At 38.6% G+C, this 12,498-nt stretch overlaps 1 protein-coding gene across 5 annotated transcripts in view; it reads left to right on the forward strand.

Moving 5' to 3' along the window:
- LOC130363096 (probable E3 ubiquitin-protein ligase HERC6) overlaps nt 1-12,498 on the forward strand; it is a 155,279-nt gene that overhangs the window by 115,293 nt on the left and 27,488 nt on the right. For all 5 annotated transcript variants that reach the window (XM_056568460.1, XM_056568477.1, XM_056568469.1 and 2 more), the window contains 3 exons: nt 726-869; nt 1,252-1,418; nt 12,042-12,108. In XM_056568460.1, the coding sequence (XP_056424435.1) occupies nt 726-869; nt 1,252-1,418; nt 12,042-12,108 (378 nt within the window). The remainder of the gene's footprint in view (nt 1-725; nt 870-1,251; nt 1,419-12,041; nt 12,109-12,498) is intronic.

The raw sequence follows: 12,498 nt of genomic DNA on the forward strand, positions 1-12,498 counted from the left end.
AGAACAAGTGACATGTGATTAACCAGTTGTCATGGGATTGTTACCCAGTGAGGTACCAGTGATCATGTGACCAAAGGGTAACCTATGGGACTCCACCAGAGTCTCCCCTATATGAGCCTTGGGAGGAGTCACTTCACTCTCTTGGCTCTTAGAGACTTTGCTGAGTTGCAGCAAGGTCAAGTCCTAGGTGTGTGTCTGGAGTCCAGAGGAGGCCTAAAGTCAGTCCAGCAGCCACGGATTCTCAAGTCCATTGCCCCACAGGTCCAGTCAAAGCCTGGTTAGCTACAGAAGGGGTGAAGTCAGTCATAGTCTGTCATAGTCAAGTCAGTCAAGTCATCTTGTCTCAAGTCAGCGTGGTCTGCATGTGAATTGCCCAAGTCCATTATAAGTCCCAGCAAGCCCTAAGGTCTCTGAAGTCACTGGTCACCTCTGTGGGCCTAGCCAAGCTGTATAGACTGCTACAACTGTCTGACTCAGTAAAGCTACCATTGTTTTGTAACTTGGCGTCTGAGTCATTATTGCCCCCGTGCCTAGCCCAGGATCCAGCGGTATTCCTTCGGGTGGTATAGAGGATAAACCACGCCCTGGCGTCACAAGCACAAGGGGTTAATGCCATCTGCCCCTATTGTAATTCCATCTGCCCTGCATCACACCCTCTACCACACACACAAAAAAAAGTTATTTGTGAAATGTACACATATGTCACCATACCTATTCTCTTCAAGGTGGAATTTCATGGTGAGACTACAATTGATCCCAGAGCAACAATGACAGAGTTCTTTCTCATAGTGGCTGAAAAGATGGTCCAACCTGATTATGAGCTATTTACTTTTTCTGACCCACTACTACCAATGTGGTTTCCAAGTCATGTAAGTTTTTTTTTTTTCTCATTCATTCATTTATTATTTTTTGCTGGGGAATTTTTATTATGATGCTAATGTATCTATTCATGGCTTCTTATCACAACTTTGTAAATGCACTTTGTCAGAAGTGATGCTACATCTGTGAATGGGTTGTGTCTAGTATTGCAGATCAGCTCCACTTATGTAAATGGTGCAGAGCTACTGTGCCAAACACAACCTGTGTACATGTGGGGCACTATTTTTGTAATATATTAGTTTTTTTATGACATTTTGAAAGCACATAAGGAGCATTTCTACTATATCATACACGAAGAGTAGGTAACCTATAAGATAATGTTCTTTTGCTGTCTGTGTTGTATTAATTTAATTATTTTTGTTACTATTTCAGTCATTAGAGGACAAAAAGAAGTATTATCACTATGGCATACTGTGCGGATTGGCAATTTTTAACCAGGTTGTAATTTATCTACCATTTCCACTTGCTTTGTTTAAAAAACTTCTGGGTAAAAAACCTACTCTAGACGACTTAAAAGAGCTACAGCCTACTATAGGGAGGTAAGTCATGGTTAAATATGTCTCTTTAAACACAAGATATGCTTTTTTTTTATTTTTTATCTGCAGCAGGCGTTATCCCCTATATAAAATAGGAGGCTGCCTGTACATGTAAAGGTTTGTACTGAAAGACTGAGAACCGCATAGAGTTTTACAGAGAATTGCCACAATTTGTGATGCAGTTTTTGGACACATTGCATGGACAAGTGAAGCATATTAAGGCTATGTTCACACAATGGAATTTCCATGTGGAATTCTGCATGAATATTCCACAGCAGCAGAGTCCCATTGATTTCAGCAGAATTTCCATCATCCGGAAAGGAAATTCATATTACGGCATCCCCCAGAGAGAATAGATATGTCTATTCTTTCAGCGGATTCCACAAGGAAATGCATTGCTATCTATGAGATGGCGCATTTCCGAGTGGTCCTAATGCCAGCATGTTATGTTGGTGCTCCACTATCTGCTCCACTATCAGCACAGAGATTTTCCATACGGACATTCCACCATGTGAACGTAGCCTTAGGAGAATTTATTTGGTGGTAACAGAACAATAGTTATACCACCGTAATATTTATTATCAATGTGCACCCAAAAATCCTACTGTTTTTCATTGATACATATAAATTCTGTCAAAATCTCAATAATGGGAGCTCCTACCTATGAGTTCTAGTTCATGACACATATTTTAAGTGTGTGAACAAAAATGTAAGTTATTTTTAGCAAACAATACACAGAAGCAGAATTGGTATATAATAGGCTGGTTCATAGTAAATGTATTGTAGACAAAGTTTAGTGCACGAAGGGACAAATAGTTGTGCACAACAGGACAATTTTTGGTACATGACCTGACAGGACAAATTATCAAGGAGCATGCACCAGCATAATAATATTACATAGTGTGTCTGATACAACATCAACAACAAATCTGACAGTGTTGGTGAATTTTTTTTTTTTTTTTTTACTGTAATTAGTTTTCATATAAACAAAGAACACAGTAGAGCCAAACAAGGCAAATAAATCACCAAATCCAGCAATAACAAAATAGCCATCATAAAAAAATGACATAAAAAGACTAGAACAGCATAAGAGAGGAATACAAAAATAGCAGTGTAAGAAAGTCCAAGCAAACACCAGGGGAGTAAACAATCACATAATAATAATCAATAAGGAACTTAAAAATCTAGCGGAAGGGGGGGCAGGGGAGAAAAGGGAAGGAAAAACACATTAAGACAAAAGAAAAACACTGGAAAAAAGAGAGAAAAACCGGGGAAACTGGAGAAGCAGAGAAAAAGAAAAGGACGTAGAGAACAAGAGGTCAGAACAAGAATGAGGCTAGAAGAAACAGGGTCATGGTGGCTGTCTATCTGTTAATCAATCCCACGGATCCCATATGGACACAAACATGGGGACAGTGTTATTCAAGGAGGCAGTGAGAGATTTGAGGGAGCGAATCTCACGAATACGGGCAATGAGGTCACCTTCCAATGGAGGCAAGGTCTGTTTCCAATGTTTGGCGATGAGGGTCCTGGCCTCGAGAACTATGTGCATAAAAATCTTAAACAGCTTTTTCGGTAGAATCCTGGTAGACAGATGCAGGAGGAAGACCATGGGGTCTAGAGGGACTAAAACACCTGAGACTGCGTGAACTAGCTTCTGCCCTTGCGCCCAAAAGTTAACTATCAGCGGAAACGACCAGAAAATATGGAAAATAGTACCCAGGCCCACAATACAACGTCACCATTGAGGAGGAATGTCAGGGTTCAATGTATTCAATAGTACTGGAGTGTGGTACCAGACTATGGGCATCTTAAATTGTATCTCTTTATAAGCTGTGCATATCGATGCCTTGGAGGCCTGCTCCCAGATTATGCACCATTGAGGGATCGAGATAGTAGTATTGAGAACCTCCTCCTAACGGCTCATATAGCAATGGGATGGAGGAGGGCCATCTGGAGGAGAAAGCAAGAAAGAATAAATACTAGAGAGGAGTCCCTTCTCCTGAGGACCGCCCTACACAGCTGTTTGAAACCCGTGGGCAAGGACACCGTCAGCGAGCCCTGTCTAGAGGACAGATAATGGCGAAGCTGAACATAATGGGCTTCCTCAGAAGAAGGGAGATCCCGACAAGCAACCAGCTGATCGAAAGGACGGAGAGAACGAGTGAGGGGATCAACAACATCAGCCCAGCAAAATAGACCTCTTGAGCCCCATTCTCAAACCATACCAGAAGTGAGCCCCAGAGAAAAATTAGGGTGATAGAGAAAAGATTGTAAAGGAGAAGAATTGTAAAGGAAAGAAGCTGAAATTGTCTGGAACAGTAGCTCCAAACATAATGGGAAAATGACATGGGACCCAAGAGAGGACATGCAGGGTTGATGGGAGGGGGAGCCCACAAGAAGGAATTAGGGTGGATCGGAGCCAGCCACAATTTCTCCACCTCCATCCATTTAGTGTAGGCATGGTAGGAAGACCACACAGCCAGGTGGTGCAAATGGGCAGCCCAATAATATTTAGTAACATCAGCTACCCCAACCATCCCATAGATTTACTGGCTAACATGACCGATATAGGGAGACAGTGGCGCTTAGCATCCCAAATAAACCAGAAAATAGCTGACTGAAAAGAGCATAACGCAGCTAAATGGACCCGGACCGGTAACGTCTTAAAAAAAGTATAGCAATTTAGGAGAAATGGTCGTGTTGGTGAATTCTACCCATCTGCTGTAAATCGTGGCAAAACTGTGTGGCAAATATGGAAGCGTCTTGTTTTTAAGTTAAAAAAAATACAAAGGAGTATTCAGATTACAAGAAAAGTGTTTATAGATTGTACCAAGCTAAGGGGTTGGCTAACTGTAAGATAGCATGGCCTCAATAAGAGCTGTGTATCGATACAATGTGAAGGATTAGATGGAAATCTAACACAGTACAGCAGAAAATGTTGGTAGCTTTCAGTCAATTGTATCTAAAATATATTTTGTATGCAAAATGAGAAATAAAAAAAGGCCATAAAAGGAAAACATTGGTTAATGCATCAGGATAGAAAAATCAAAGCAATATACCTTGAAAATAGATAATGCATAAGTGTTCAAATGAAAACCAAATGGGCAGAAACAGGAGTAAATATTAATTATAGATCTGGCCATTTTTTTTAGATGCTTTTTGAATATGTTAGGCTAAGTTTACATTTGCAATTTGAGCTCTATTTAAACAGTGGGACCTAAGCAGACTAAAACACTGCATGGAGTATTTTTTTTTTTTTTTTATATTTAAAGGTTTTTATTTTCAGAGAATAAAAGGAACCGTTCATCAGGGTACAACAAGCAGATAAGAAAACACTTTTGTACAATAAGTAGGAGCCAGCGGTGCTGGGGATTGAGATCTGGTATCAACAAAAAGTCCAAAGTGAGCAGTAACGTTAAATGCTCAAGACATAAATAAAACTAAACATAATGGAGAGCGATTCCCCATTCGGTAATAATGTGATGTAGCAATGCAAGTAAGAGTATGTGATGTAGCAATGCAAGTAATATAAGAGTATAAATGGCATAATGGGAGATCAGCAGAAGAAAGTGTAGTAGAAAAAAAGAAAAAGAACAGAGGAACAAAAAAGGGAAAGGAGAATAGAAAGAGAAAAGGAGAGGGAGAAAGAGGGGTAAAGAAAACAGAAGGGTGAAGAGAACAGGGTAAAGGGCAAGGAGAAAGACAGACAAAGTACACAAGAGAACAAACGGGGGAGCAACATAACAGACAAGTGCACGTAAGACAGACATATATAAGGGGAGGGTCTGACGGGGTGCTTTGACGCCTGTGGAGCACGACCGATATACCCAAGACATGGTTTGATTGGTTGACATTTCAGTCTTCCCCTGGATTCCGAGATTTAATCGCCCCTGGAGATCTACCTGACCCTTAGGCTGGCCCTTTCTCCTCCATTGAGTATTTTTTGTCTGTAAAAGCAGACACCAGACAGAAACCCGGCAGACCCCTTAAGGACCAAGGACGTACCGGTATGTCCTGAGTCCTTTAACTTTCTATAACGCGGGGCCATGGCGTGGCCCTGCAACATAGCGGGCCGGGACCCATGGCTAATAGTGCGCGGCACTGATCGCGGTGCCATGCACTATTAACCCTTTAGACGCTGCGTTCAAAGTTGAACGCCGCGTCTAAAGTGAAAGTAAAAAAAAAGAAAATTGCCTCCTGGTGTCCGATCGCCAAATGACTGCTCAGTGCCTGAGATCCAGGCATGAGCAGTCAAGCGGCAGAATCATTGATCAATGGTTTACTATGAGAAACTATTGATCAATGTAAAAGATCAGTGTGTGCAGTGTTATAGTGAATAAAGATCATTTAACCCCTTCCCTAATAAAAGTTTGAATCACCCCCCTTTTCCCATTTAAAAAAAAAACAGTGTAAATAAAAATAAACATATGTGGTATCGCCACGTGCGGAAATGTCCGAATTATAAAAATATATCATTAAGTAAACCGCACGGTCAATGGCGTACGCGCTAAAAAATTCCAAAGTCCAAAATAGGGTATTTTTGGTAACTTTTTATATCATGAAAAAATGAATAAAAAGCAATCAAAAAGTCTGATAAATACAGAAATGGTACCGCTAAAAAAAAAAAGTTATAGGGGTCAGAACCTATAAATTTTCCTGCATGTAGTTATGATTTTTTCCCGAAGTACAACAAAATCAAACCTATATAAGTAGTATCAATGGTCAGCAAGCATTGTGCTGAGGTACATGGTGGAAATACCTCTAGTCTGGTGGTACAAGGTATCGAGAGGGTGGACAAACCACTGAGAGGTGGAAACCTGAGACAGAAGGTGTTGGATCGTGAAATATACTGGATTCTCACCCTTGAGACTAGGATACCGCTAGGTCTGAACAGGAGACTGGATACGATCTTGCACTATTAAATGAGTGGGTTGTTATGACCGTGACACTATGATAATCCGAATACTACTATGTATGTCTTAGTTGCTTCACGTTTTCCAGTCACCTGTTCAATATCTCTCTCCCCCCCCCCTTTTTTCATATCTTTCATATTTACATAGGCGCAAAAAAATAATGATTAAAATAACCCTTTTTTTGCATCTGTTTCTGTCATGAGATTTAACAAACTGCATTTCATGCTCTGTTAAATAACCGTTCTCCCAGTTCAGCATTATAATTCTTCAGGTCCTAGTGCTAGTTGTGTATCACCGTCTGATATATTCTTAAAAGGATGGAGTCTGGTTCTCTAGGTTTTGAACCAAACATATACAACTGGTACATAAGATTTATTTTAACAATGTCTTAATTTTTTTTTTTTTATACAATGAATTTTGTTATAAATGTGATGAAATAAAGATTTGATACGTACGTTTTAACATTGTTTGTAATTATATGTGCAGGTGGGATGTCACATGATTCGGGGCTAAGCCCCGCCCGGGACACTACCACCCTGCATATATAAACGATCTAAGTGCTTGTAACATGTGTATGACTAAGGCCTTGCTGGCCGAAACGCGTCACGTTACCTGAGTGTCCGATGTTTCCCATGGCAACTATGCAATAAAGCAGCTCAGTTTTATACGTGTGTGCGCTGGACATTCTTCTTCTTTTGCATTTCTCTGGATCCAGTCCTGGTCCTGTCCGTGCGCTGAAGCCTGGGGTAGAGCTGGTTCGACTTGCTTGTACCTTCTATATAAGTAGGGTATCATTTTAATAATATGGACCTACAGAATAAAGAGAAGGTGTCATTTTTTCTGAAAAATGTACTGCGTAGAAACGGAAGCCCCCAAAATGTACAAAATTGTTTTTTTTTTTCAGTTTTGTCGCACAATGATTTTTTTTCTCTGTTTCGTCGTAGATTTTTGGGTAAAATGACTGATGTCATTACCAAGTAGAATTGGTGGCGCAAAAAATAAGCCATCATCTGGATTTTTAGGGGCAAAATTGAAAGAGTAATGATTTTTTAAAGATAAGGAGGAAAAAAAATGAAAGTGCAAAAACGGAAAAAGCCCAGTGGCCGGGGAGCCAATGCGCTCGCTCCCGCCTGTCTGATTGACAGGCAGGGAGCGAGTGCAGCCTAACTGAAAAAGGACTGATTGCCACTCCAAAATCAGTCCTTTTTCAGTGGCCGGTTTTTAAATGTAAATTAAACCTTTTTAATGAAAAAAAAAAAAAGTATATTAGAGATATGTTGCAGTACATAAGTACTACAACATATCAAAAAATAAAGTTGGTGACAGTGCCCATTTAAGGGGTTATTTAAAGTCAATAGGATCCATCAGCTTTTTTTTTTTTTTTTTGCTACAGCAAATGCTCTTATGCAGTTTGCATACCAGATGTTTCCTGGGATGTAAAAAGGCCAAAAAAAAAAAAAAGGAATTCAGGTTGTCATAAAATCCTGAGGAAGAATAACAAAGATTCTTTATTTTTTTTTTTTGATGGCTTCATAATTGTTTCTTCAATATTATGTGTAACATAATTTTCTCCTCTACTTGTTCTGGAAAAACATGACATTAACTACAGGGTGGGCCATTTATACGGATATGCCTTAATAAAATGGGAATGGTTGGTGATATTAACTTCCTGTTTGTGGCACATTAGTATATGTGAGGGGGGGGGGGGGGGGATTTTCAAGATGGGTAGTGACCATGGTGGCCATTTTGAAGTCAGCCATTTTGAATCCAACTTTTGTTTTTTCAATAGGAAGAGGGTCATGTGACACATCAAACTTATGGGGAATTTCACAAGAAAAACAACGATGTGCTTGGTTTTAACATAACTTTATTCTTTCATGAGTTATTTACAAGTTTCTGACCACTTATAAAATGTGTTGCCCATTGTGTTTGATTGTCAATGCAACCCTCTTCTCCCACTCTTTACACACTGTTAGCAACACCGCAGGAGAAATGCTAGCACAGGCTTCCAGCATCCGTAGTTTCAGGTGTTGCAGAATGGGCAAAACAAAAATTGGAACAGGACCCTCAGTTTACGCAAAAGATTTTGTTCAGTGATGAGGCAAACTTTTATGTGAATGGTGAAGTTAACAAACAAAACCACCGCTATTGGTCTGACACTAACCCACATTGGATAGATCCCTCCAAGACTGTTGGAACACAAAAATTGATGGTATGGTGTGGTATATGGGGTACAAAGATAGTGGGGCCATTCTTCATCAATGGAAACCTCAAGGCCATTGGATATGCAAAATTGCTACATGATGATGTGTTTCCCTCTTTATGCACTGAAGCTGGCACGTTCCCTGAGTTTTTCCAGCAAGATGGTGCAACACCACATTATGGGTGTCAGGTCCGAGCATTCCTAGAAAAACAGTTTCCTGGAAAGTGGATTGGTCGTCGTGGGCCAGTTGAATGACCCCCTTAGACTTTTATCTTTGGGGTCATCTGAAGGCAATTGTCTATGTTGTGAAGATACGAGATGTGCAGCACCTGAAACTACGGATACCTGAAGCCTGTGCTAGCATTTCTCCTGCGGTGTTGCTATCAGTGTGTGAATAGTGGGAGAAGAGGGTTGCATTGACAATCCAACACAATGGGCAGCACATTGAACACATTTTATAAGTGGTCAGAAACTTGTAAATAACTCATGAAAAATAAAGTTATGTTAAAACCAAGCACATCATTGTTTTTCTTGTGAAATTCCCAATAAGTTTGATGCGTCACATGACCCTCTTCGTATTGAAAAAACAAAAGTTGGATTAAAAATGGCCGCCATGGTCACCACCCATCTTGAAAAGTTTACCCCCTCACATATACTAATGTGCCACAAACAGGAAGTTAATATCACTAACCATTCCCCTTTTATTAAAGTGTATCCATATAAATGGCCCACCCTGTATAATAATTTACTTTAATGCTTAGCAATAACCTTTAACATCTTCTGTGTTAAAAACACTTTTATTTGTTCACTTTTATTTGATATAATGTTAACCCCCAAATAGACATAAAGTGTTATAAAAAAACATTTTGACTCAATACTTTGGTTCTTAAACATAGCATGAGTCTCCAACTCAAACTTATACTCAATTTTTTAATGAATTTCATGTTGCACAAATCACAGGCAAAGGACAAGCTCCATCATTACAAACATACTATACTATAAGCAATTCAAAAGTCCCCTTAGGGTGGCTATAAAAGTGTCAAATAAAAAAAGTCAAAGAAAACTTGTTTTTAAATAAAACTTCTACCCTAGTTAAAATCAAAGCAAATAAAATAAAGAGAAATTTTTTTTTTTGAATTAATTGCTAAACTACAAAAAAACTACAAAAAAAAAAAAAAGTTAACATATTTGCTATCACCACACACGGAAATGTCTGATCTATTAAAATATTATTATTGATCCCATATAGCGAACAATGTAAATAAAATAAAAAAAAAATACCAAAGACTTTTTTGTTTTGTTTAATTGTACAATATTTGGTATAATGAAGTATTCCAATACAAAGTGGGTGTGGGTAGGGGCATAACTTCTCCCAGGGTTTGTATAATGTGCAATCTTTAAATATTATTCAATAATATATTATTTTTATGTGTATGCTAAAAAGATTATAAAAAAAACTGGTACACTCCTCTGGTTATGTCAAGAATTGAGGTTGTCGTTTTAAAATATGATGCAATACAATATACTCAGGAGTCGCCTGACGCAGCTATACAGTAAGCAAGCACAGGGTTTGTATCCATTTTAGGTGTTCCTATCATTTACATGAAAAGAAATAATGCCACAGAAATAATTAAAGCTATGGTAAGTGTACAGATTGTATTGATATCACTTTATAAATTTCTATAGCATCTTGTGTGGGGAGTGTGAGACAGGGCAGGCAAGTAATATGTGCATGTTTTTCTTTTTCATTACTTACGGTCAGCTATTTTCAGAAATCACATTAAAGGGGGTACACCGGCAGTAATGTGTTAAAAAAAAAAAAAAAACAACTCCAGTCTGTCCCTTATAAATAAACAAACCAATACCCTATGCACTCCCCCGGTGTCTCCGATGTTGCTGCTGTGGTCCCAAGTGATACTTCTACTGGTGCCGTGGATGGATATGTTACAGTACAGCTTGGTAAATCACTGGCTGCAGTGATATCTCACCTTGGCCAGTGATTGGCTGTGTATTGAGCTCCAGCCCCATAAAGAGGATTGCATCGGAGATTGGAGCAGAGATACTGGAGGTACTGGGGGTGGGGTAGAGCTATGTAAAGGATAGGTTGGGCATCTCTAAACAAAAAACACCCTACCACCAGAGTACCCATTTAGATGTTGTGCAGAATTTTGCAGTGACTTTGCAGTTTTTTGAAGTTGCAGCAAAAAATGCTGTTTTACGCATTTGTGCAAAATTGTTAATTTCCAAAACATAGCTGCCAGTTAAAATAAAATGTAATGCATGCTGCTCGCTGCATTGTCTTTTAGTCCCCACATACAAGGGCTCTGTAAAGTTTACATAGTAGAGGAGAGCCATGCTAGAGTCCTTACAAGCCAGATACAGTCTGTGTAGGGAAAAGTAGATACACAGGCAGTATCCAGAGCCAGTGTGAGACAGGGGAAACATTGTCAATGCACATGATGGAATAAACCACCATTTTTCTGCAACCTTGTGGCGTGCTGCATCATATTGTTCTGTGTACACAGGCAGTGTGTATATATATATATATATATATATATATATATATATATATATATCTGAGCCCAAAGGAGATACATAATCAATATAAAGGAGCCCAGAGTGTGTCTATCACAACAAAGTCCCATCTCCGCTTCCTGTAATACTTCGAATCATATCTACTACGAAGCAGACTTCACATGACAAGAGGCAGTGTACAGCAAACTAGAAGGTAGTGAGACTCCTAGTGGCAATGTGGATCGATTTTTCAGCACAAAAATGTAATTTTCGGTACAGTGGTACATTTTGACAGTGGTTACATCATATATCATATGAGCACAAATTGATTGAGAGAGCAGTGGCCATTAAAGGACACAGCTCTTTTGGCATAGGAATATACACTGCTAAAAAAAAAAAAAAAAAAAAAAGGGAACACTAAGATAACACAATCCAGATCTGAATAAATGAACTAATCATATGAAATACTTTCATCTTTACATAGATGAATGTGCTGACAACAAAATCACACAAAAATTATGAACGGAAATCTAATTTATCAGCCCATTGAGGTCTGGATATAAAGTCACACTCAAAATCGAAATGGAATACCACACTACAGGCTGATCCAACTTTGATGTAATGTCCTAGGCATGCTCCTAATGAGGGGCGGATGGTCTCCTGAGGGATGTCCTCCCAGACCTGGACTAAAGCATCCGCCAACAGATGCTTTTTAATTTTCATCACTGCATTCTGAGATACATAACTTAAGTTTTCTGTAATATATCTAGTATTTTTGTGCCATTTCTTGATACATATACTATAATGCATAACTTTTAATCACTTAGTTATGCTATTACAAAATGGTATCATCATAAAGCCATGTTGGTGGGAAAAAAAAATCTCAGAATGTGGTGATGAAAAATGAAAATAAAAAAAAGGTATTCTAAAGGGAAAAAAAATTATATATTTTATTTAACACAGCAAGAGTTTTTAACTATAACTGTTTTGTAGGAGTATGCAGAGTCTATTGGATACTGAAAATGAAAAAGATGTGGAAAGCCTAGATCTGAATTTTATTGTAAGTATAAAATAATAAGAAATTACAGTTTTATTGCTGACCCATACAGATGTTAACCAAGTAGAACTCAAATAAATGCAGAACCTCAGCACTGGAAGGGTATGTTCATATAAAAACTGCTCTTAAAGAAAAACTCCTCTCAAAATCGGTATGGAATTTGCTGCGCTATTTTTTTCCTGCTGATTTTGATGTTTTGTTTTTTTATGAATTTTTTTCATGCTCCCATTGATTTGAGTGTGAGCTTCCAAGAGGAACCGCCCTGAAATGTCACTCCTTTTTTTTGTTACTTTTTTCAGCACTGTTTTTCTTTTTTTGAATACTGCATGCTTTTATAACATTCCCCATTGAGTAATATTACCAGTAAGTTCTCTATACAGTGGTGTTATACAT

Source organism: Hyla sarda, chromosome 1 (genome assembly GCF_029499605.1).
Source record: "Hyla sarda isolate aHylSar1 chromosome 1, aHylSar1.hap1, whole genome shotgun sequence".
Taxonomy (NCBI): Eukaryota; Metazoa; Chordata; class Amphibia; order Anura; family Hylidae; genus Hyla; species Hyla sarda.